At 35.7% G+C, this 26,973-nt stretch overlaps 1 protein-coding gene across 9 annotated transcripts; it reads left to right on the top strand.

The window, feature by feature from the left end:
- Positions 1-7,195: 7,195 nt before the first annotated feature.
- LOC149079645 (protein TFG-like) lies at positions 7,196-24,429 on the top strand. Of its 9 annotated transcripts, XM_089240239.1 has the most exons (9): positions 7,223-7,283; positions 7,846-8,015; positions 10,646-10,896; positions 11,030-11,113; positions 13,895-14,041; positions 14,158-14,292; positions 17,741-17,947; positions 21,481-21,721; positions 23,204-24,429. In XM_089240239.1, exons 2-9 carry the CDS (start codon positions 7,990-7,992, stop codon positions 23,457-23,459), a joined length of 1,347 nt encoding a protein of 448 aa, XP_089096365.1. In that variant the 5' UTR covers positions 7,223-7,283; positions 7,846-7,989; the 3' UTR covers positions 23,460-24,429. The 9 variants fall into 9 exon arrangements, with proteins under 9 accessions (XP_089096368.1, XP_089096366.1, XP_089096371.1 ...); XM_089240242.1 differs by lacking the exon at positions 7,846-8,015 and having other exon boundaries at positions 7,196-7,283; XM_089240240.1 differs by lacking the exon at positions 7,846-8,015 and having other exon boundaries at positions 7,196-7,283; positions 17,738-17,947.
- The last annotated feature ends 2,544 nt before the right edge of the window (positions 24,430-26,973 follow it).

Here is a 26,973-nt window from a genome sequence, read left to right as displayed (position 1 = left end):
ATAAAAGTTTGATAAAATTTTCTTTTATAAAACTTGGCAAAGATCTTTTATAAATTTTGTATTCAATTTTTTTTTTAATTATTTGGTAAAGGAAATGGACCACATTACACTATATAAAAGATTTATATGAAATTGTTTTTGCAAAAGTTTTCGTCCGTTTGTCAGTCTTCGTGAGGCTGGTATTACACTATAAAACTTTGATGAAAATTCTTTCATAAAACTTGAAAAATGTAACCAATAAACACATCTGTTACATTCGAGCGAATTTAACTGATTCGCCTATTGGTTGCATTTTTGAAGTTTTATAAACGAACTTTTATCAAACTTTTATAGTGTAATCCCGGCCTTAGTCTTGTGCTGTTGCTGGTAGTAGTTATGGATGAAGAAATTTTTTTACCATTTGCTATAGGAAATTTATCATTTGCAACCTCTGTAATGGCCTCGGTTTTAAAAAACATGAAACTTATGTAGATGATTGTATTGGATGGAGTAATTTGCGGAAGAAGCTAATTATTTTGATGCATTACATCTTTAGCTAGAAACTCAACTTAATGAATATGTCAGTTTATGAAGAAGTTGAGGAATACAACGCTCAGAGTAAAAGTTTAGCGACTAAATTGCCCGCGTTTCATCATATTAATATTGCGTCTTATATGAAACGGTAAACTCCCAAAGACTCGGGCTTTACCAAAGCAGGTTGGTGAAAGTCCAAAAAACGCTTGCAAACGTTTTCATTTCGGATTTTTACAGAGTCAAAGTCCGTTTTAAATGAATCAGTTGATCATCACGAACTTATTAGTTCCTTATGATGATTAGTTTATGAATAATAATTCATTAATTATAAGCAAATAATGAATTAACAAACGAAATAACCACCATGATGAGTTTTGTATGCTATTTAAGTAATTGATGCTCATAATTAATTTACTCCTACCAGTTAAAGCCCGTTTTAATTAATTTAACATCATTAACTCAATCGTTCCCCCAACCATCTTGATTAATTAATAATTATAATTACTAGTGTGAATGATACTTATTGATGAATTAATAGTAATAAGTATTTAAGTAAAACTTATTTCGGCATGAGATGGCACGCGGGGGTGCCGAGTATGGGCGGAGATACGGGGGGGGGGGAGGCATGGGGGGCATCGCCCCCCAGCATCAAAGATGAAGTCGACTAATCTAATCCATATATGTATAGATGAATTGACACATCATCATCATCGTGCCCCCAGACTTCCAAGTCTATCTCCGCCTATGATGCCGAGTGCGCTTTGCCCACTGATCCGCCTCTCCACGCATTGAGCGCATGATGACCCCGCACCCCTCTGGAAATGTCGGGACCCTAACTAATGGCCTTGAATACAAGTGAACCTAAACCTGGATGAAATGAGTAATTTTGTGGGAAGCGAAATAATCTAGTTGATCTATAGCAAAAGAAATGAAATTTTAAATTTATGGATTCATTATTTTTTATTTCGTGAAGGGTTCGTTTTTCGGATACGGAATTTTGTAAAGGGTCCGGAGAGCGGACCCAAATTTTGGATGAACAGACCCCTAGTAAGTGTAAATTTTTGTGCGCCACATTCGGCTCGGAGTCCTGGGACAGTGCCCCGATTGCCTCAGCCTAGTTATAGATTCTTGCGTGTTTTTTTTCAACAATAAATATGATAGAAAATCAAGGTTTTTTTTTTTAATCCAAGAAATACACACGGAAAATAATCTTTTTTTCTCCCCAGAGAAGGGAGTGGCAAGTGAGAGGAGAAGGTAACGTAGCAACTGGGCCGCAAATAGGGGGGAGCAGGCGGGTCTGGTGCCCCGGGCGCTAAACCAGAAGCGGGTGCCGAATTCACCCTTTAACTGCTTCTACATTACAAGGGGCGCCAAAATGCCGACTTGCCCCGGGTGACAAAATATCTAGTTGCGGCCCTGCGTAGAAATAACAGGTTTTTGAAGAGTTAATACGTCACTGTGCGGGATAGGAAGTGCATCAGCATAACTCTTTTATCAAACATTGATGAGGAGGCAATATTTGATAAAAGATTTCCCACCTGATATTGATTTACTGTCAACTATCTCAGATGATAATGAAATAAATGTATCATCTATATGAACCAACAAATCCAGTGATGTGTCAGTCGAGCCCGGATATAGAGAAGTGGCACGTGAAAAAAATTCGACAGATCCGATATTCGTCAAAACCGATACAACGTAAATATTCGAGTTTAATGAAGAAAACTGAGTTCTCAACCTATTCGCGATAATGGAAGAGGTGGTCCTCGAACAGACTTAACAGAACATTAACGATGTTTACGTAGCTTTTGAATAAAATATTAATACCCGTGTACTGCAAGTCAGTTGTTCTCAAAGTGTGAATCGCAGCTTCTATGGGTGAGTCACCAACCTTCATCAGAGCCAAGCTATCTATATTGATGTGTAACTGTTCAGTGATTTGAAGTAGTATTTCAAGTATTAAGAGAGCCGTGGGTAAACCGTTGACTGAGACAAGGGAGCCATGGAATCATGGCTGTAAGTGGTCCATTGAATTGTTATCAATATTTCAATGGTTCTAACGTTTACGATGACTTTCTTTCAAACCTAGCAAAACTCCGGTCTATCGTCATGGGCAAGTTACTACCGAATGAGTTGTGCCGGAAATGTGGGAGTGTACCTAACAGTCTGAGTGCCTATCTAGTGTTGTCTGATTTTCCAGTGCTGCCATCGATATTTTAAATTTTGAGTGAAGCGTAATGATTGAATATTTGTATTGTTGTAGGACTGTTGCTCTCAGAGGCGCGACTTTTTAACGGGAGATCGACTCGCCTTCACGGCTCAAAGTTGAAAATCGACCAAAACTGTAGCGCATTGGCTTACGAAGAGTGAGGAACTCTGACACAAATCTGTAGTTACGTCGATCCTTCTTTGAGTGGTTATATGGGAATGAACAGAATCAGAGCGTTATCTAAAGCTAGAGATCGCCATCTAGCTATCGCGTTGACAAAACACACCCGACGTCGATTCTCGCAATAGTACGGTAGTGCTTCAGAGAGATATTCGGGCTTTTTTCTTGAAATACAACTTTCGATTTTATGGAACTTAATCCATTGAAAAAAAATCGATCCACCAGTGTGGCTCCCCAAAGAAAAACTTGGAAACAACCCCGCCCCCTAAAATTTGCGGACTCGTAGATTGTCACCCACGACATGGAACCTTCATTGACCCATCCAACAACAATCTTGCTATAACTAAGTATAGCATAACTATAACTAGGTCTGTAAAACTTAAGAGCATCATAAGGCCCCGGGCATGGCCTCCCACATCCTGAAGCAAGGCCCCTAGGCTGGGATCTTTCACGTTCCCCTTTATGATGAATTTATAGTTGAAAAAACAAAAAAATGATGGAAATCATCCCGGGCCCCAGGGCTGGAGCCTTGTTAGTCCCCCCCTTGTGGGGGCCACGGCCCCAGACCGAGTGATGTTATAGGGCTCCCACTACCTGATTGCAAGTACCAGAAGTATAGGGCCTAATTTACATAAATACTTTACTTTCGGAAATAATATACCATTTCATATATACCAACCAAATACCATAACCCAATTTCATATTTTCTTACCCCCCTCTATTTCTCAAACAATCATCACTCGAACTCCTTCCCCCCCCCACCTTGTCATTAAAGTCAGCAAACGCGAACCCCCCCCCCCCCCCCACCACGAGTGGTGACGTATTACTTGAAAATATGAGACCCCTTGTATCCCATATATATAAATAGGACCATTCGTTATAACGATATATTCAACATTATTTTAGTATTGCATTGCAGGTTCACTAGGACGGAATTGAATTCGCTATAACCGATAAGCATCCAACTGTTTCTGTTTTTGTAGGCTGATGTTCACGTATACGGCATTAAGATATTTGTAGCTCCCACTGACTACCTTACAACTCAATTTCTAATTTCTTTATGAAATCATAAAGTATAGCCTATACGTAAACTTCAGCAATTGAAACTGCAGTATAGAAAGCATCAGCATTAATTTTTTTTCAAATATAGGTAAGAGGAGGCTAAGTTTGATAAAATAAAACTTGATAAAGAGCGACTTTTATCGAAGTTGCCCATTACACTATGAAATTTTTTGTCAAACGTATTTTATAAATGATCTTTGACAAAGAACTTTCATAGTGCAATACCGGCCTAAGACGTGCATTGCGAAGGTTATGGATTCGAATCCCACTAACTCGACTGAGGTTTTTTTGTTTTTCTCATTACTATCTTCGTTTTTTTAATGTATGATTAAAAGTGATTCATTCATATCACCAGTATCCAATCAAAATAAGCATGCTTTTATAAATAAATATTCTATTTATATTATGCCTAACATGATAGAATCAAAACAGGATGAATCTTACTTGTTTTTTTAAAAATCATATTAAGTTATTGTCAATAGTACACAGCCCAAGAAATTTTAAGGATCAAACCCCCGTTAAAGCAGAAAAAATACGAATAGAAAAAACATAAAACTTAATTGTTTCAATATTTAAATTGCAAAGGTGATTAATAAACTAAAAAAGTAAGGGTTTTAACGCAGATTTCGCATGAATAGCGAGTATGAAATGACTTATAAAATTTATTTTTTTGTTTCATAGATTTTTTTTTAATTATAAAAAAATCCATGTTTATAATTTTTTTGAAGGAAAACTCATTTGTTCTTGATGTATTATATCCTCGTAACAGAAATTTTATGTTAAGTTTACGTAACAGAATGTACTTCTTTCAAATGTTCTCTGTAATCACAAAATGTTCTAAACTTTGCAGAACAGTTCTCTTCAAAGCAAGAAATGGAACCTTCACATAAAATTTTGTGGACATTTCTCACGTGTTTCCTTAATAGGGGGGGGGGGGGGGATTTACTTTTGAAATCCTTTTTTACAGACGCCACAAATTTCTCTCGCCAACATTACATGCAAGTCCTTTATATATTCTAGAAACCTTGATACAAGTCGCCAAGCAGGACAAGTCACCGCTAAGCGAGGAAGGGAGGGGAATCTCCCTTTTTGGTGACGTCAAAATGATGCTTTTTGATTGGTTGCTGGTTTTGGGTCTACCGCAGGCTGCAGACGCACGTTAAAACGCATGGAGGAAAGAATATAACTTTCCTCCATGCATAAAACGGAACTTCTGCTGCCATCTCATGGAGGAAAGAATAACAGGAGGTGACATCAGGAACGAAAATTGAAGCCGTTGTGGCAACCCTATGGGCTGACGAGTAAGCCCAAACAAACCGCTCTTTTCCCTATACTTAACATGTGTTTTGCCGGATCGAATTTTAAAATATTAATAACTAAATAAATTTAAGCACCATGACCATTTAATGCGTCTTCAGGTAATCTACATGATCTAATAAAGGGGAAAAATAAAACTTTATCCTTATATAAGGGGTTGTTATATTTTTGATTTATTTTTGAAAAAGGGGAAGATCACTTTTCACTCTCGACTCGTCATAAGTTTTTAGTTCAGTGCCTTCAATTTATTTTAAAAATTTGATGCATCACATTAATGTCTATGGGAATATGATTAATTAAAATAATATGAAGCTGCAATAAAATGCAATTTAATAATTTTTTTCATTCAACTGTTTATCTTGCCTTTTTGTTTCGTTCATCATTATCATAGATCCGGGACATTTCGCAAGTGTTACAGGCCCGTGGGCGCTCGTCTTAAGCTTTACATGAGGAATTTTGATTTCTGAATCAGTTCTGAGGTGCTCGAGCACCTTCTGACAGGACCGTAGCTAGGATTTTTGCCACCCGGGGCAAACATGATTCAGCCGTCCGGGGCAAGCAGCATTTTGCCGCCCCCGTGCCTCAAAGTACTGGAAGTGCTCGAACATCGTCCGCCACTGTGTATTTATGGTTTTGCTGCCTGTAGGCTGTACAAATTTTTCGCCACCCTTCTTCCGTTCCACTCTCATATTTTTGAATACGTATTACTGGAAACATATGTCGCCCATCCGAACATTCCGCTATGTAGATGTATTGAGAAAAAAATATTAAAAAATAAAAAACTTTTTTTACGAGCCGCGATAAGTCATCTCTCTGGCCTATAGTATTTAGGAAAATAATCTGGGCTGTCTTTTTTTTTCTCTTCATTTTGCACTAATTACTTTGCTTTTAAAGTTATATGTGTACGAAAATTTGACAAAAAAGTTTCGAATTGAATTTGAAATCTAAAATTGTGTCTGTGTTCGAGTTTTTGCCTGGAATGGAGAAATATATCTGCAATATTTTAATATAAACAGCTGAAAAGCATTATATATGCTAATGTTTTGCATATATAACGTTTTTCGCAAAAAAAAAGTCAGATTTTTTCAAACACCGCTTGTTCAAGTGTCTTTAAACATTGTGTCTCTCTCAGCACTGAGGTATTACATGCTTTGGAATAATTTTTTTTAAATTAAAATGCCGAGAAGGAATTTTGGGGCTCAACATATGGGTAAATTTTGGTTATTTTTGCAAAAGGTTCCATGTTGTTGAAGTTGATATTCGAAAACAAATAACAGCTAAAATTGTAAAAACTCTCGTTCAATTGTATAAATATATCCACAGAATTCGAAGGGAAAAAATCGAGTTCCTAAAGTGAATAGTAAATTTTTAAATGATTTTTAAAAACGGGGATGTTTCTCATAGGAAAGCATGGGAAGCCACGGTTTGTTTGGGCTTACTTGGTCCCTTTAATAGAGCGATCACTGGCTTCATCTGGCAACCCAGATGCCCCATGCTTTCTCAACGGAGGCGCTGGTCGCGTCACCTCCTGTTATTCTTTCCTCCATGCTGCCATCTAGTCACTGAGCTATAGTAAATTTTACTGATAGCTCAGTGCACCTTCTACAGCTTTTTCTAAATTACCACTAGATGTCACTACTACACTTAATTCTTGTATCTCAGATTCAAATGTATATGAAAATAATTTTGCACATCAAAATCAGTACTTCTGAGATCTCAAACGACAGAAACAATTAAAGCAAATAACAAATTGTTTGATTAAAAATGATTTTTTTTTTCAATTTGATGGAACAGCTGGCAGAGAGTTACTACGAATCAAAAACGATTTGAGTGAAATATTCTATACAACGTAAACAAGAGAATTAATTTGATTGGCTTACAGAAAATCGAAAGAGATCCACGAAAAAGGAAAAAAAAATTGTTCGGTTGAAGAGAAAAACTCTTTCCTTTCCTTCCGTACGGTTTGCGTGTATCTGTCGGCGTATGACAGGGTGTAATACGGGTGAGTATTCATTAATAGTTATCGCGAGTGTGATATTAATTCGTATTATAATTAAACTATGTAATGTCTTTCTTGTTTGTGTTGGAAATTGCGTGTATCGTGTTTTCTTGTAACTCAATTGGTACGTCGCGTTGAAAACAGAGCCCTTTAACTGCTCCGCATATGTAAGCGTTTTTTTTAAACCTCTCAATTGATGATTCATCATTTGTCAGGTCTTGAAGAAATGTTATTCTCAAAGATTCATCAACCATGTTATCATCCGGAATTATTATCTTGAGCATTTTCTATCTGTCAGTATCGGAGCTGGACATTCTTACGCAGGTCCTGGGTTCGATTCCCGGTTGTGGGAGTGGTTTGTTGATTACTTCATTGTGAGATATATTGTAATTGTGTGGTTAGTTGACGGGTGGGGGTTTTAAATTGTGACATAGAATTCACATTGTATAGTTTTAGCCTCGACTTTGTTAATAATTGTATTTATAGTTATTATTAGCAATACATGTTAGGGCTGTAGTTTAAGCGTACATTAAAAAGATCTATTCGTTTGTGTTTTTTTTGTCAGAGTCACTCGCTGCTCGCTCAGAGATATTCTCGTTGAGTAAGGACCTGATCGGAACGAGTCAAAATGTGTTGCCAGTGACTTGCGTGGGAATGTTCCTCTGTTATTTAAGTTCGATAGGAAATTATTCAAAGGATTTCGCTGTTGATGGGCATCTTCTTTACCTTCTTGAAGTATGTTGCCTCCTAATCTTACCTTTAGATTGTATGTTGCCATTAAATGTGATATTCAAGTATCGTGGGTTCTCTCATCTCTAAGCTTTCTCTTTGTCGTATAAAGAATATAGGTCAAGTCAATATTAGTTACTGATTATTTATTGGTTGTTTTGCGCAAGTTTTTTTTTTGTTCTGTTTTATATCGTTTCTATTGCGGTTTTTGTCAAGCGAGATCTCTCACAGAGCATGATCCCCCCTTCGTTCTTAGGTACATCACAGGGTTTAAGCTGGATAAAAAAATTCCTTTCATGAAAAAGCGAAAATGGGGGAAAAAGCTTTAGCGAAATTCTACAATGCAAATGTAATGATTGATGGTTGGATGTCTACTCATTCCGTACCTTCTGTACACATTTTTGCCAAAGTGGCCACTACTTTTGCACTCATAGAGTTCATTTTCATATTTTGCAAAAAATGTGACCGTAACTTAAACCCTGGTACACCAGGAGGTCGCTTGAAAAAAGAATAGTCATTATCTTCATCAGCCGCAAAGCCCTGACCAATCGTGATAAACATTAAAAATAAAATTCTCTAATTGAATGGGATCGAGATAGGAAAATATAACACCCTAGTTTACATAAATATGAGATTACAATTAAAAATATAACTAAGACTAAAACGGGATCTGGGTTGAAGCATTCTCAGGGTTGTGAATGAATATTCTACAGCAAATTGAAAACACAATGTTAGAATAAAAACACTGGGACTGGCAGTAGCAATAACAGTGTAACGGTAATGCATTCGAATCCTGTTTTAACAAAAATCCATTTTAACACTTTTCTAATCCTCCAGATAAGTTTATATAGGAACAATGCCAAAACCTGGAATTCCTTTATTATGAAGTGATTTCTTCGGTCTCTTGGGCTTTTGTGATAAAGGAATTCGACTGTAATAGTGCAACGGTCCCTTTGAGCCATAAGTAGGCATAGGCTCTCCGAGTTTAATAAAAATGTGATTTGCTGGATTAAAAAATTTAATCCTCAAAACTTAAAGTATAATGGCCATAATGCGAAAAAAAATAAAAAAAATAATGAAATGTACAACCCCCTGAGAGAAAGAGTTCCAAACGAGATGTTCTGGAAAGCAAAACAAAAGTAGTAACGGGACAGAAAAAAATAAGCATTCAAATTCTAATGGATTCAAATGCTGCTGCTTCCAGCATGAAAGCCTATTATTTTTCAACCTCTAGGGGATAGGTCTGCAACTATGGAGCAGCAGGCTTGTCTGATACCCTGGGTGCTGGAGCAGATGTGGCTCTTATTCCACCCCTTTAACCTTTCCTTCAACACTAAAAAGGGGGCATCAAAATGCATGTTTGATCTGGCCAACCAAACATCTAGTTGTGGTCCCGTTTAGGTGTGACTTCAACTTAAGACAATGGCAACATACAGTCCAAAACAAATAGTTGACAGGAGAGAAAAACTGCCATTGGAAACAAAAGGATTGAGCAGGAAGGAAAAAGTGTCAACTGGCTAAAAAAAAAAAATCGCTAAAGCAAAAAAATAACTACTGGAGCTGTGTCTCATAAGTTATCATGTCTGTGTGGACCTCAAATCTATAGAAACTCATTAATATCAAAATTTAAACTGGAAGGAAGAACTTCACTTTCAGTTCACAGCTTACTTTCTTGCCTTCCATAGCGCTGGACCGAAAGCAAAGTTTCCATACTCTTCATTTAAACAAGTATAATGAAATTCGAACCCTATTTTTCATTGAACTACTTTCTGTGGGGGCGAATCGAAAGGCACGGTTTTCCAGAGCAATCCTGCAACACTGGGCAAGCTTCAAGATTTGATCTGTGAGGCATGTACGTCGATTTCTATTGAGACATTATAGAGGGTGGCTGAAAATTTCACTCTTCGTTTTCCCTCCTTTCTTTGCTACTACTACTTCTCAACCATACATGCACAGGGCACACATTCTTTTACGGAAATTTATAGCGAATTGGTACATGCCCTAATGTGAGTGTACATTTTGTGAACTTGTGTAATACTTGTTATGTGTAGTGCTGCCATCAATTTTTTTAACTATAAGTGAAGCCTTCTCTCTCTGTTGTGAAAGGTGTACATTTTGAATAGATTTTGATGTGATTGCAATCACTGCTCGTGGAGGACACTTTATACTGCTATTTCAGCATACAGCATCACCTGTTGGCTACATTTGTAATTAATTTTGAAACTGTTTTATCAGATTTTTAGTTTTCAAAATAAACATACCACTTGTTTCAATGCTGTATCGAACAGTTTCTCAGGTTATTTCATTTTAAAATTAGATTCTTTTGTGTGGGACTCTATAACCACGTAATGAAGTCTGACTTCCTTCAACACCTAAAAAAAATTCACTGATCACAAATGCTGGATCAGTAACCAAAGAGCGATCAGAAGACTCACCAGTAAGTGCAATGGATGAATTTGGACTAAAAATTCAAGGTTTATGGACTGTCGTACCAAGTGGTGACTTTCTTGCACCTTATGCGGAGCCGTGTAGGCAGGCAGGGGATTATAATCTCTACCACTTGGTGAAATGACTTTAATGGCCAGTGGTATATATTGTGATGTTTTTAATTCAATTTTTTTATTTCTATTCTCTAGAGATAGAATTGATTATCCCGAAACGATGGCCGTTAATTCATATCACGGAGGTGGCAGCGAAGACAACAATTACTCGCAACTGGATCTGAGCGGCAAGCTCATAATCAAGGCTACACTCGGCGATGACATCAGACGAATACCGATTCATAATGAGGACATCACCTACGATGAGCTGATACTGATGATGCAGCGGGTTTTCAAGGGCAAGTTGGATGCTAGCGACGAGGTTCTAATAAAATACAAAGATGAAGGTGAATTTTTAATTCTTTATTGTGTCTGCACCAACATATTTTTGGGCTTTGGGCGTTATATATATGATGTCAATATTCAATTACGTGAACATGTGATAGAACTAACTCATTTTTTATGTAAATTTCATTCCAGATGGTGACCTGATTACCTTATTTGATAGCTCTGATCTTTCATTCGCTATCCAGTGTAGCAGAATATTGAGGTTAACTTTGTTCGGTAAGACATTTTTTTAACATAATCAGTTTGATGTTACTTATGTATTACCCCCCCCCCCCCCTGGAATTTTTTGCATAAATTAACAGTTTACTGATTATATTTTATTGTGTGGCGCATAGGCCTACCTGTTATTTTCTGTGCGAGGGTTATGTTGGTGAATTTCTAGAAGCCAAACATGGAGCTGAAAACAGAATCCTACCCCAATAATGTGGAAGTGAGCATGAATTACGCACTTTCACTAACCTAGACAAGAAATGTATTGAGCTACTGAGAGGGACAAGGAACATGTCTAGAGAGGAAAAATAAGTCTGAAATTTTATGATGCATTAATACCCGAGAGTAAAATAATGGTTGAGAGACATTTTCTTAATTAGATGTGAAATTGTAATAAGTGTTAGAAGAAAAAAAATTGATTCCACAAGCACAGTAATAACTCTGCTAACGAATGCCTTGGCTAATGAAGATTTTTGTGATTTTTCTGCTTTGGCTAACGAACATTTTCAATTATATGTATGCACGCACACAATAAGATATCAGAGTCGTGAGCTGAATTTTTGCACCAATCATCATAATTACTGCCACCAGGACCCGGTTAACTCATGTCCACCTCGAAATCTTTTTTCAGATGTAACCACGCTTCTCTTTCTGAAATTCTATGAACCATTTCATATGAAATGAAAGGTTCAGCCAAAATAGAAAATGTATTGGAAGACAAAAAAGGTCGCCTATGTTTCCGTTCTTTCAGTGCGAGACTCGTCAAGCTGAACAGTCTGAAAGATTGTTTTCCATCTGCATGTATCGGACTCAGAAATGAGCTGAGACCTAATCGCAAATGGATGGGGAACACTTCTGAACTTGATTCGGTTGTGTCAACACTAGCTTTAGTAGGCAGTGTGTGGTTGTGTTAAATGCTAGAAAATAAAAAGATCAGCATCTCTCTCATCTTCCTGTATATTTTCATTTATACAATTTTGAAAATGTTCATTTTAGCCTTCAATCAATTTTTGTCTTTTTTTATAGCTTCCCTTCGTGTTTTAAAAACTTATCTTTTAATTTTGAGCAGAACCTAAAACGAATCAAACGATTTTTCATAGAAACCTATGGGAAATCGTGTTCGGCTAATGAAGTGATTTCAAAACAAATCATCTTTGTTACTAAGGTATTACTAATATTAAAATACAATACATTAAATTTTATTGTCAGTATTAAAATAATTAATTCAATGTCAATTGATCAAAATTACCAGTCATTTTGTTTTCAATTAAAAATGACAATTTTATTTATAATTTTGATAAATTTTAAGAAAATTGATATTCCGCCAAGACAATAGCCGAATATATTTGGTATTCAGCTAAATCACTATTCGTCTCATCCCTACAGAAAACCAGGTCTGGACTGTTTTTTCTCGCCTTCTCTAATTTTCTAGTTTTTGTTTTTAAAGATGTGGCGCAGGTATGATGTGACTTTGAACAACATGCAGTAGCTGCCAAATCTCCTGAATTTCTGCTCCATCTCCCACAGACTCGAGTATCAGCTCAAGTCATTCAGATTTCTGATCTCTTGCTCTCCAGTTTACCAGAAAATACTGGATGAGAGGATAAATAAATTAATCGGCAATTCTTTGTGATGCCATTGTGTTACTGATTATCAGTTAGAGAAATAAATTCAATAAGCATGGTGTGTGTGTGCAGTTTTAGTTGATTAACCACTTAGTCTTGAATGAATTTTTATTCTCTGTCAGCGCAATGCAACTGGCACTCTGAGTGGACACCGAAGTTAGCTTTTCATTTTCTTGCTCACCTGTTTACATTGCAAGGCACATTTGGGGCACTTCTCACCTTTTATTAGAAGTGCTGTGGGAAAATTCAACTTGCACTTGAACCCGGATAATGTCACTGGTATTTTTTTCTTTACATGCAAGGGGATATATTTTTTACGGCTGGGGTATTGGATATTCTTATGGTTTCAGTGGCATCTACTGGAGTAGTTTTGATTCTATGTTTCATATGATTATAATGCTTGAAAATGACTTTGTTTCGTAATGGAAATGACATGACAGTTTCAAAAATAAATCTAAGGTTTCTCCGAGTAATATTTGGTTCATGTGGATCATAAAATGCTTGATAAAAAAAATTATAATTCTCTGTAAAGACTTCACAAATCCTAGACATAAATTCGACACTGCGACTGAAAATTTTTTAAATTTTCGTCTCTCAAAATTTTATATGCAAGATAACTAAAGTATTTTGAACTGTTTTTCTCAAACTAAAAAAAAAGGTTTCAACTTTACTAGTTGAAACCGGTTTATTTTCCAGAAAATAGCTTGTAAACTCGCCCAGTGTAATTGAGCCTTAAATGAGGAATATCGTTGCTTGAGCGGGGCTGATATCTCTCATTTGAAGATCAATATATCTCAAGGAAGACATTGGAAGACTATTTTTTTTTCAAAGTACCCTGTAATATACCACTGTGAATACATTGCAGTATTGTATGTAACTTTATTCAACGAATTGTTTCTGACATTTTTTATTGACCCATGAATTCAGAAAAGTCGAGATATGCAGTGTTTGATTAAAGTTTGATTCTTTTATTTTATTTCTTATTTGTTTGGTTATTTTTATGTTGAGTTAATCAAAAAAGTGATCAAAATAGTTAATTCCAAGAATTGTGTAAAAAAAATTGCCCTGATTGTTGTATGGCGGCTGTACTTGCAGCATAGACCAAAATGACCAAAAATATGTTTTGCAGTGTCACTAGAAGCATAAACATCTTTCTTTGCAGTTAATGGACAGCCTGCGCCAATGGAATCTGATGAAGTGAAACACATCAAAGGTGAACTGAAGAAGATACGGAACCAAGTCATAAGCCTCATCGACCAACTTGAATCAAGGGAAACACCAGCTGGTTCGAAAGCTGAAGAAGAGAGCGGTATGATCGAATTGAAAACATTTTTCATGGGGGTTTTTTTCCCAACCATTTAACATTTTGACTTCATTTAAGTGCAGCTTTTTATCAGATTCTCATATAGTTTTGTTTCTTTGCAGCTGCGAATCCAAACACTCAGTCTGGAAGTGCAACAAATGCTGATACACCCAGGGAATTTGACCCTTTGGCAAATAAGGATAATACGGCTGAGAATGCTAAGAACAAAGTATCGTCTTCTTTTGGACTTCAAGAAGGTGGGTGAATTTTCTTATGAGTAAAACTTTTTTATTTTCCATTTAATGTGTTTCCGATTTTCATCACGCAGAAAACCCATTTTTTTCCCTGTTCTCAATTTATATTGGTTCTTATTCTAAAGCTAGTTTTCATTACATTTAAATGTTTAAGTTGAAGTGTAGGTTTTGAATTTTGATTTGAATGAAAAAATGAAATTTTATCAATTCTGAAATTCTGAATGATTAGATATTTAAAAACAATGGTACTTTTGCACGTTTGAATTTTTTTGGAGAATAGTTTGAGTAACAAAAAGAAATGAATATATTTTTTACAATGCTCAAAAGTATAGTTATATGGCAAATAAATGTACAGTTATATGGCAAATAAATGTACAGTTATATGGCAAATAAATGTACAGTTATATGGCAAATAAATGTACAGTTATATGGCAAATAAATGTACAGTTATATGGCAAATAAATGTACAGTTATATGGCAAATAAATGTACAGTTATATGGCAAATAAATGTACAGTTATATGGCAAATAAATGTACAGTTATGTGAAAAATAATTGTCTGCTATCGTGTGGTTTGACTATATATCATTCCCCTCATGTTAGAAGCACCAATGTGCGATATCTTTGGAAAAAGAAAAGGGGAGCGGTGACATTTGTGAATGTTTATTCTACCCATGTTTACTCTATGGATGTTATTTTTCTAAAATGTTTTGTAACGTGTTTCAATAGGGGATACACATTCACATTTCATGCAAAATAAGGTATCCAACCAGCTGATAAAAAAAGTGAAAATTCTCACATTTGTGCTTCTAGCAGTGGGGACAATATGTGAGCTGAGAATGAAAGTATTGAAGCGCATTTACAGAGAATTACAGTATTTTAACATGTGTGAGGGAAGCCCCTGATATTTTGGGTTTTAAAACTTGGAAAAAAGATTGAAAAGACATCTATAATACTATCCATGTATAAGAAAATCTATTTTTGGCAAAAAATGGGTTTCTTATACACAATTAAAATATGGTATGTACCATTTATACTCGTGTATACTCTAGTGGGTTTTGTGTGTTGTGTATACTCATTGAGTATCTTGTGTACCTGTGGTGGGGAGGGGGATCCCTTTAGATATAACCTTGTATAGCAATTATCATTTGTGTCAAACTTGTAGTGGGGGGGGGGGGGGTGCGCGCTATAAAGTTGTAAAGATGGCTATTTTGTGGGATGGATGGGAATCCACTTTGCAGGCTAAAATTAGTAGGCTGCTATAGAGGTTTTGATAAATTAGGGTTGAATTTTTCTCTTCAAAAACTAATCTGTATACAAGTCAACACCCCCTCTTCCCAGCTCATAAATTTAAAAACTGCTTTTTTATACACGTGTATATACGGTATGTAAAAACTAGGAACAAATAATTGGATTCGTGTTATTTTTGCCAGGAAGATTGTTATATGTTTGTGTTATTAATATCAAGTGTTATGATAAATGTTGCTGAAATACATAAACCAATGTATGATATCTGAAACCTATGTTGCAACAAATGCTAACATTGACATCCAATCTATAACTTGATGCTTGAGCTTGAATAATGCTACATGGGAGCTGAGTTGTTAGCATGCTCATGACTGGTTATATAATAGTTCTGTGCTTAATACCAGTTTGGTATGGTTGACTTCATATTTTAAACCTATTCTAAATGTTTGAAACAAAATTAGATACGAGTGCATGAAATGGCTATGGTGTTACACAAAGTAACAAATTTACAAGTTCATTTCATTAGTTTATCTGAATATGGAGAAAGAGCTTGCCCTGTGTGAACTTGAGTGAAACCCTCAAATTGGCAAATTGGAATATGATGATTTCAGTTTTATGTGCAGAAATATTGAAAATCATATGTGAAAGTTTATCCTCCCCGAGCATCCTGTTTATATTAAAGGTTTTAGCTGATGTCCAGCATTGCATATAAAATTCAAAAGAAATTCATTCATTCATTATAAAATTCAAATTTCAAAAACTCCATTTGATGCCTTATGTATGTCAATGGAGTATTTTTATCAGACAGTGTTACTTCTGTTTGAGTTATATGCATCTAGCTTTGTTCAATGTCTTGCATGCACTCTTTAATGTACTTAAATTTTGCCTCTTCATTTCTCTTTATGCTGTTTCCTCTGTGCTTGAAATCTGGTTCATGTCAGGTGGCCCTCAGGTTTTTGGAAAAATCTGACAATACTGGATTTTTATTGGAAATATGTAGAATTTAATGGAGTTGTAGTAAATCGTATTCTGACATACTATGTCACACTTTCTTGGGATCGAAGTGACAAAAGAAAAACTCAAGTTCAGACCTGCCAACTTTTCGGATTTAGGCGGGAGACTCCGGATTTTTCATCCTTCCTTCCGCTCTCCGGATTTGTTAATTTCTCCAGATTTTAGCAGAAAATTAGATTTTACCCGAGCTTTTATGTTATCGTGCTGTCACAGTCAAGGGAAACATTCATAGAGAGGACAGCCATAAAAAAGTCTGGGTGACCGCATTTAAGTAACTGGCAAAGACGTGACTTCGTTTACGTAGCGTTTATCGGCAATCATTTATCAGGGGCATGACTTTGGTTGCCAAAATTCCTGTATAATCGTTATAGTATTCCATTAACAGCCGTGCGTTTAACACAAGTTTTTTCGTCAGCAGCTTTGTGTTTTGAAGTTTTTTAAATTAAGAGTTCATATACCTAAGATTATCAATCACTGATAGCATCCACGAAAGGAAACATGTTTTATGAACAGTATATGTAGATGTGATTCCTCTATTCTGCATGGAAAGACTGAAAAAAAAATTGAAGAAAATTTTTTTCGTGAATTTTTTTTGATTGATTCTGTGAGTGCTGGGGGGGGGGGGTGGGTAACCTCCCTCTCCCTTCGAAATAATTTCTGGATTTCAAAAGTTGGCACGTCTGCAAGGTTTTTTTGGTCAGTTGAATGTGGTGCATAAATAATTTTGCCTGGAATTTGCTAGGGCTTGATAAATTTGAGGTGCCAGGTTGCAGTGGTGACTAAAAATTTGATATTGGTGACTAAAATTGTCTGTGCATGATCACTAGTTTGGCAAAAGAAATACGCTTGGGTTCTAAAATATTATGTTGATTTTTTTTTTCTTGATTTATCATGTCCTGATTTATGTCATTTGTCAGTGTAGTTTAATGTTGGATAGTGGAAAATAATTTTTTTTATAATGTTCGGTAGCTGAACTTCACGGTGGGAAACTGGGACAAAAAATATACCCAAAAAAGAAATATTAATGCTAAAGCTGTAATTTCTTGCTAATTCATTTCTTATTTATCCTGCATTTGCTTGAGCTTTGCACATTTTCATGTGGAAGTTGCGTAATGCTATTATTTTCCTTTCATTCACCTTGTTTTCAAACTGCTCTTTATTTATGTAATGTAATTGTTCTTTGCAAGAAGGTCGCGCTGGATCACCTGATAGCATATCAAGCCTTGGATCTTCGGCCAGTCAACAAAGAATTCAGCAGCAGCAACAGTTGCAAAACCCAGTGCAGCATTCTCCCTTGCCTGGTGGAATGTATCAGCCACAGATCTATTCACCATCACAGCCGCCTACTCTTGGACAGGCTGCTTCTACCCAACAACATCCTCAATACATGCAAGCAGGTATAACCACCACGAGCCAGTTAATTCCTTTCACTACCCGCTTGTAGGAGCAGTGCGTAATTTTTGACCTTGAAGAATAAATAGATTCTGAAAAATTAAAATGTTGAATTACATACAAAAATAATTTGTATAAACTCAAGAACATTCTTCACCACAATTATAAGCAGACTGTATTATAAGTTGGTAAACATGCGTTTGCTGTAAATATTTAGCAAGTACTGAAATATTTGGCATTGGGCGTAATTGATGGTAGATAGCAGCATTGCACATATAACAAGCATTACATAAAAACAAACTTCACGTTAGGTTTAAAACACGCACACACATTCCGGCATGTTCTAATGCATCAGAAATTCCAATTCCATAGAGGAATGTGTACAAGGTGCGTGTACGGTTAAGTAGTAGTAGTGGATGTAATTGATGGTGTGAATTTGTGTGTGTGCACCATTTAGCATGCTGTGGGGCTTGCGAGTCTTAATTATGAGGAACAAGCTCACATTTTTTTACTAGATTGGAAAAACGACAGAAAATTAACCTAGGTATTTAGCCTTAATGGTACAAAGCACAGTTTAGCGCACTAATTGGCCAATCGCTGGAATTGAACTCTGCTCTCTCAGCATATAACATAACCCAGCATATTTAGCACACTTCCTAACAGCGTCAGTAAGTAGATCTGATTGATTGCATTTATATTGAGTAGATCTAGCTCTCGCTTGTACATTAGTAACTTAACAGGTTAGAAACCATAAAGTTACACTTACACATCATTGTCGCTATAAAGGGTGCTTAGGAAAGTCTGTTTATTCTGGAATAACTCGTGAACTGATAACTCGTTAATCTGAGAAGCATACTTTCAATTGGGAAAAAGTATTCAAATAACGTGTGGACCTTGGATATGCCATTCATATTGCAAAGGGTTTTATAGTTATTAAAATAAAAAATTAATTTTTTATTTTGTCACCTTTTCCTAAAAACAGTCTCTCTCCCGAGGCCCCCAAAAAATCCCATGTTTTTAAAGTGCACTATTAGCTTAGATATTTGAATTTGAAAAATACTAAAAATGAGGTAAAAGATCACAAATTAATAGACAAGCACATTTCATATGCTGTTCTTTCCTTCATTTTCAGTGTGTGATTTGATTTTAAATTCAAATATCTCGGCAAATCTTGCACTTAAAAACATGGATTTTTTTTTTGTTGGGCTCGAGAGATGGTGAATGACATAACTGAGAGTTACATGTTATTTGTATATTTTTCCGATTGAAAGTATGTTTCTAGGATCCATGGTTCATAAGTTAATTCCAGGATAAAGGGACATAATCCTATGCATCCTGTATACTTTTGCACTTATGTTAGCTGTTTTTGTTTGGATATTCTTCGAACATCAATATGCAGTAAAACCCTTGTTTTTACAGACACTGGCAGGACGAGAAAATTTGTCCATAACATTGACTGTAAAATTAAGGTTTTTTTCATATTAGTCAAATAAAACGTTTTATAGAACGAAAACATTTTTCCATGTAATCTAAGATATCGAACAGTCCATTAAATAGTTTCAAAGGGATTTAAATTTGCGTATTGGTCATGAGATAATGTGAGAAATAAGTAAAACATGCTTCAACTTCATGGTATTCATGTTTATCAATTCTTGAAAACACAACAGTGCTCATATTTATTTATAGCAAAAATAGTTTTTCCTCACAATTTCAGCCTTCCAAATAATTTACATGCATATTATATTTAGTTGCTGATTAAATATATATCAGGGAAAAAGTTATTCCTGATTCGGCCGTTTTTTTTAAAGTACTTATTGGTTATTACGATGGTTTTAGATTCCAATGAAATTTATGAAATGAGTTTTTTTATAGATATCATAGTGCATGTGTGGGGAAATTTCAGTGTAGTCATAGGATATTTTTTTGAAAATCATGGAAAGTTTTTCCCTTAAATATTTACTGCATATACAGTCACCACCCGATATAACAATCTCCTTTGTCCCATCGAAAACTGACGTTATATTGGGAGGGTTATTATAACAAAAGTAAAACATATATGATAGTCATTCTATGAAAACATTTGAGACTTATCCTACCGGTCGTTGTAATGGAATGGTTGCTTTAACATGGGGTCGTTATAATGAGCGTCAACTGTATTTTTTCTTTAAAATATTTTATTCGAGTTTGAAAAACAGTTGCATTTAGTATGTTTATTTTTATTTTTTTATGATATTTATTCCTGCTTACTGGTGGTGGTGCATTAGCAATGCAGCTTTGAATGCTTGTTATCTAAAGGGTATCGCAGTGTACCTGTACAAATTTATGTGCATTCTCCTGTCACTGTCTGCCTCTGCTTATTCCACTATTTGCTTTGATGTGCTGGCTAACCTTCAACACGAAAGACTGCTATTTTTTTCAATGATTGTATGCAATGCATTGATTTTATACCAGAAGAAGAAAAAAGTATGAAAATAGTTTTGGCACAATCGGCTAATAAAGAAAATGAAAATAGATAAAAACCAAAATATTTGTTTATTGCAGTGAAACCTGCGACAGATACTGAACGAGACAGAAACCTGTCTTAAATGGAATCAAAATATATTCTGTTCAATGATTAATGCTTTTATTTGCACCTTTATCACTCAGATATCTGTCTAAAACTGAATATTATTTCAATCTATTGACGTTTTCCATTTCGTACAGGTTTCACTAACTATTTCAGTCCACTTTGATCCATTCAGATGTTGAAATTTTTTTAACCCTGCAAGCGCTAGCACCAGATCTTAGAGATCTCATTACTTTGAAATATTGCCATAACGAAACATCCATTCAAAATGAAAAATGTATCATTGCCCAGGATAGCAGAGTTAAAGGTCACCTTTGTATGAGTTTTTTCCGGACGTTATGGGACCCCCCCCCCCCCCCCCCCCACCTGAGGGGTGAAAAATTGGTTCCTCGAGTTACATAGGCCCGGCTGTGTTTACTGTATCTATGTTTTACTTTAGCATATGTTGTGATTGTTACTTATGCAGTCAAAATGGTTCATAATTTAACTTATGAAACAAGAACTAAAACTAGAGGGAGTATTCACTGGTAGAGAACTGACTGGTGTGTGTGTGAAGACGGATAAAGAATTTTCTTACAATGAAGAGATAATGATGACGATTCATATTCTGACGTTAAAATGGAATTTGATCAAGGAAATACTGATTTCTTCTGTTTTCTTTTACTTTGCTTCTGTACTTTTGTAAACACAGAAGTATCGTTTAATGTTTTTATAACCTACATTCATTAGAGCTGAAGGAAAAATTAGAAGGTCCTCTGGGGCCCAACGTCAAGAAATATTTTCCCTTTTAAATGCAGTCACAATTTAGTCTGTTATTCAAAACCTTATCAATCATCTAAATTCTTTGATTTGAAGATATTTCATTGATTATGGCAAACATATGATCCCTTCCACTAACTCATTAGCAGTTAATTTTTGGGAAATATTTTCTGAATAAAAGTTAGTTAGTGAATATTTATTTTTCTCTTCCAGTTCCAAACCAACCATCTCATTCCCCTGTGTCTGGTACTGGTGCTGTTGGCGGATCTTTCCCCACTACATCTGGTGTTTATGGCTCCCAGCAGCAGCCTGGTCAACAAGCTTATGGCAATTTCCAACCAGGACCAGCTCAGCAGCAGCAACAATTTGGAGCGCCACAACAGCAGCCACAACAACAACAGCAACCTATGACTGCAGCACAGCAGCAACAACTTCAGATGGCTCAGCAACAACCGTGAGTGTTTTTTTAGTGTTTTGAACTTTTAACACAGTCATTTTTGTTTTTAAAGTATTTGTATAGTATTTGTAAAGTGAACAACTAGGTAAAGTGGAAAGCATGATATCCACTTATCCAGATGTGCAAAATTCGGTGAAATTGCTTGATTAAATTTGTTTAATTTATTAATGAATAGAAAACTTAAGTACCATATATAACTTGTGTATGAGCCCATGCTTGGGGACCACCAAAACAGCACAAAATCTGAAACCAGTGTGTTAGACAAACTCCAAAAATTAGACATATTTCAGAGAAATTTATATTTCTAAGATATAGAAGTTGATGAAAAATAATCATAACTGTCACACAATATCTTTTCCTCCCTCTCATTTATTCATCCGAGACTTTACCAGACAGCAATGATGTGTTTTTCTACTGCATAGGCGAGGTGTATAATATTTCCGTCTGCTGGCCAGATATGTGTGAGAGCTCTCATTCACGAGACAACAAACTTGCAATTATGTTGTGTAAATTGATACTGTTTTTGGAAACTAGAAATGATGAGAAAATTCAAGTACATTCATTTTGCTCAGAACCACAAAAATAAAAAATTGGCGGCACACTGCAGTTATTAAAGTAAAGGTACAAAAATGATTAGAAATGACAACAGGCAACTACTCATCACTTCTTGGCAATATCTGTAAAAAAAGTCTTTTCACTCTTCCTTCCAGCTTTTTTTTCTATAAACTTCTTTTGTTTTGTCTCTGTCTTTGTGTTGTACCCTTCCACTACCTGCTCTTGTGCTGTTTAAGTGAAGTCAGTCTAACACTTTAGTGTTTGCTGGAATTTTTATATTCATTCTTGGCCTCTGTTGGTGCTCGAAATATTAATATTTAAAACTTTTTTTGAGTGACTCATAATAATTCCGCCAGAGTTTTAAATATTTCGTGCATATTTAAACGAATAGAATCAGTGGGGTAATTTTTTTCAAAACTTTTTTGAAGACGTCACTTTGGGACCCTTCCCTTGTTAGTGCAGTACTGCAAAAAGAAGGAGGCTGTTGATTAAACTTGGGGTGAATTTTTTCTCTTCAGTAACTGACCTGTATATAAGCCCACCCCCCAACCTATATATGAATGAATGTGGAATAAAAAAACACTCGTTTATACACAAGTATATACAGCACTATTTAGGGATTGTTTCTTACATAGCGATTTAAAGATTTTGAACTGAGAATAAGCATTTAGTTTAGCAGTTTTATCCATTAAAACTACAATCATTATATATACGAGATTCTTTCCAGTGAAAGGAGCAATTCTTTCAGATAAAGGGCTAGAATAAGAGAAATTATCTTCTTAATCGATTTATTTCCTTATCTAGTATCAATTTAGAGATCCAGTTGTGTAAGCTGTTTGTGATATTTGGGGAATCAGAATTTATAATCTTTGTTCCCATTCTGATTGTATTTAATAGACTTTGTCGTCTTTTTTTTTCTTGCAGGAGAAGTATTCCTTTCACCCAAGGTGGTATGGGTCAACCACCGCAAAGCGGAACTCCAGGGCCTTATTCTCTGCCACCAACGTCTCAGACATACCAACCTCGTTTCGGTGCTGCTCCATCACCCGGAGGAACCCCTGCGACTGGCCCGCCAACTCCTGGTGCATCCACCAACCCATACTCTGCAGCTCAGAATCCTTTTTCTCGGGGAGTGGCTGGTTATCCACGGCCCAGCGCTGGATACCAGCCTGGTTATTGAGGTTCATGTTTGAGCGCTGGAGAAGAATAAACACGAGATAATCTGTTTCAGTTGTAGCACAGGAGGTTTCTCAAAAAATTTATGCTTTAATTGAATTTTTTTTAATGAATACAAGTTAGTTTTTTTTTGTCATTCAGAAAATGGGTTGTATTGTTTGAAGTTTGATTTAAAATTAGGTGAATTCTTTATTTAGCGTGGAGGCGAATTCTTAAATAGAGTGGAGTTTTTCTGTTTATCTTCACCTGAATGGTACATGAATATTTGAACATTGTTTTGTTTGATGAACAGAGTGAGCTATGCTCGTTTGGATATTTTACCTTGATCAATATTTCTGATAAAACGAGAAATCAAAATTTAAAGTAACGCTCTTTGATCCTGTTTCATGAGAGCAGCACTGAGAAGCCTGTCTATACGTTTCCAGTTCATATGATTTTGGAAGTTTTAACCATGTTTTTTAAGAATTATTTACTCTGTGTTCTGCCCCTGATGTTTTTTTCAGTTTGTCTCATTTCTGATACTACGAGGTAATATATATACGTTGAAATTTCTCTATGGGTGAGAGTGGCAAAATGTAGCAAAAAAAGAAAAACAAAGACAAGTCTGTGAAAAAGAACAATTTCTTGTTTTTGCCTCAGTGTCATTAAAGAACAATGTATTTTTTTTAATTGCTGTTATTATAGGATATTCTTTATAGTCAGTTTTGGTTTCTAAAATCAATCTGGTCTGTGGCATTTCTGAAACCGATTCATTCTACTCTTAAGAGAGCATTGCCTTTATTCCTGTATTTTTTTTTTTAATGAAATCTTTCGTATTTGATTTTTTTTTTATATGGTATTCATTTTTGTTCCTTGAATGATTATGTTATTATTATTATGTATTAGAGGTGTAATATTTGTAATTCTGCTGAAAGTGCTTGGTATAAGAAGAAAAAAAAGAGTATAATAAATTTTTAAATTTCTGTTAAAAACAATTGCAGCTCTATAGCGTGTTTAAATTATTTTATTTGCATCTCGAGATTTTAAATTTTTAGGTGTGTGTGTGTATATATATATATAAGGTATGACAAAATAATTTTACATAACACACCATTCTTTGCCATAAATTTTTAAGTACCTAATTAAGATATGGTTGATAAAAAGTTTTCATTTTACAACATATTCTTGGGCGGGTATCTTTAACTCTGGCTTATGATGCTTGTTTGATTCTGTACTCAATGATTTTGATAGACACCAAGATATACAGACAGACATGACCACTGACCGCCCAGAGAGACCATCTTGGGATGGTTTGCGCTCTTTCCCAAAGGAATGGATGGTCTCTGAGAGGACAAAGTAAACAGTGCAATTCTTATAGAACCAGCCCTATGAATATGCTAATAATTCCTTAGTGGATGCATGTAACAGCTTAACATTGAGACATATTAATCTGTGGGGTTGAGTATAATCAAGAAAACAAGTTTCAGATAATGAGTCTTGTGTAACATGTTAAAGGGCCTCAAAGAAAGCGAGGATTCGTCCATAAAAAATCACATTTTTGCTGTAATCAGTTTAATAACTGAAAAAGACATCCAGTTTGAAACAACTGCTGTGATCACAACTAATCCCACTCTAATGTACAGTGCACAATCCAAAGTCAGTTATATATCAAATACATAATTATAACTATATCTTCTGTGATACATTTCACTTTGTGGGGCTGGTTCTATATGAATTGCGCTATATATGGCTTCTATAAATGCAGCGATTTCCAAGTGATGCGTCACAGGTAGTTTGATGGATTGAGATGGCCCTTTTCCCCACAAGGACGTGTCTCTTTCCAGCTAGTTTCACAATGTGCTAGTCATATTGGTTGCTCCTTAGATTTTGTCTTGAAATTTTTTATATATTTTTTTCTGAGTGAACTAGCTTAGTTTCACATATTTTTGAAGACGGGTATTTAGCTTTGGCATTGAGTTTACAAACTAGCTGTTGAATGAATACATGGTGGAGGGAGATTTGAAAATTTGAGAACCACTGGCCTACGGTGGCTTCAAACGAGAATGCAAGTATATTCTTGCGGCTTTTGATACAGGTTGTCTTAGAACTATACCGCCTAATGAGAGGAACAATATCTTATACTTGAACAGATTGCCTTTTAGAAAGGGGCAATAGCATGCCAAGACAATTTTTTTGCATTTGAACCGATGGTTGCAAGTGACTACTTACAGCAGCGTTTTCCAACCTTTTGAAGTTCACTGCACCCTTGGGAATAATATTAAAAACTTGGGGCACCCTTGAATACAAAATAGTTTTCTACAACAAAAATCACAGTAAAAATACAACAGTAGAGTTTTGTTCGATTAATCATTAATGTGAAATTGGGATGAGAGTAATTCGACTTAATTTATTTTAAGACCTTAAGTGGACTATAATATTTATGTATCTCCATAATATCTCGCGGCACCCCGGTTGGGAATCACTGACTTAGAGCATGTAAACGTGGAATTTAAGCCACTGATGACAAAAAAAAAAATTCTAGCCCACAAATACTGTTGGAGTAGGGGGCTGATAACCTTTTCAGTTTGTGGGTGGGACATTCTTGTACTTTTTTCTTCTCGATTTTTTTTTATATTTGATATTTTCAGTGAAGATTCAACTTTTATATTTCATTAAAATTAAGGATTAATATTTCCGTAACTTATCGGCGGGCTGGTTCAAGATGGCAACAGCTCACAAAAATTGCAGTTTTGAGTTATGCACACCATGAGAACAGGGAAAAGTGCCTCAATTTCCTGACACACCAACTCCAAACTGCTTACACACTGCAATTTAATGTGAGCTGACTCCCATTGAGCTCCATACAAAGTGAATCTTTAAAACGCTGATCTCTCAAAAGGGAATTTTGAGTTGTTGCCATCTTGAACCAGCCCCAGTTGTTACAGTACTTGTAGTCATATGAATATTAATTTCCCATACAGTGTGTTGTCATCGCATAAACGGATATCAACAGTCTTTTTCCGCATATAATATCCGATAAAGCAGAGAACAATCCGATTGGCGTTTAATACCTTTCATAGTTTGCGTATTGAAAACTGATCAATATTAATGAAGCTTCTGGAATAAATCAGCCATCAAATTGAAAATTATATTGAATTACGACGACCACAATGTCTTAAGATTTTTACTCTGATTGCGAAAGTTAGTGCTTTCTATGGGTTTGATTGGGAACCAAAATGAATGTACATACTGAACTCAACTTAGATACACTTCGAGGTGAATACCCACTCTCAAGTTTATGTTTTCTCAGTCGGACAACATATCATACTATAGAGAGATATAGATGGCTTCTTTCTCAGCCAGAGATATCAAGGAAACAGTTATTTTCCGGATATTATGCTGAGGTGAGCTCGGAAAGAAAAGTCATCACGTCTCCGCCGGGACTCGAACCCAGGCCTCTTGCATACCTGCCCGGTAGGGCAGGCATGCAAGAGGCCTGGGTTGCAGGCATGCAAGAGGCAAGCACGCTTGCCCGGTAT

Source organism: Pholcus phalangioides, unplaced genomic scaffold (genome assembly GCF_987345545.1).
Source record: "Pholcus phalangioides strain wild (caught in Gottingen) unplaced genomic scaffold, Ppha-v1.0 ptg000012l_1, whole genome shotgun sequence".
Taxonomy (NCBI): domain Eukaryota; kingdom Metazoa; phylum Arthropoda; class Arachnida; order Araneae; family Pholcidae; genus Pholcus; species Pholcus phalangioides.
Note: the sequence above shows the minus strand (reverse complement) of the source record. Positions and strands in the feature narration are given on the sequence as shown.

Bases quoted from the DNA above. Each gene is read 5' to 3' on its own strand.
- LOC149079645 (XM_089240238.1), top strand. From the start codon at position 7,990: ATGGGCATCTTCTTTACCTTCTTGAA. The intron at 10,897-11,029 runs GTGAATTTTTAA...ATTTCATTCCAG, and splicing joins AATAAAATACAAAGATGAAG to ATGGTGACCTGATTACCTTA. The intron at 11,114-13,894 runs GTAAGACATTTT...CTTTCTTTGCAG, and splicing joins ATTGAGGTTAACTTTGTTCG to TTAATGGACAGCCTGCGCCA.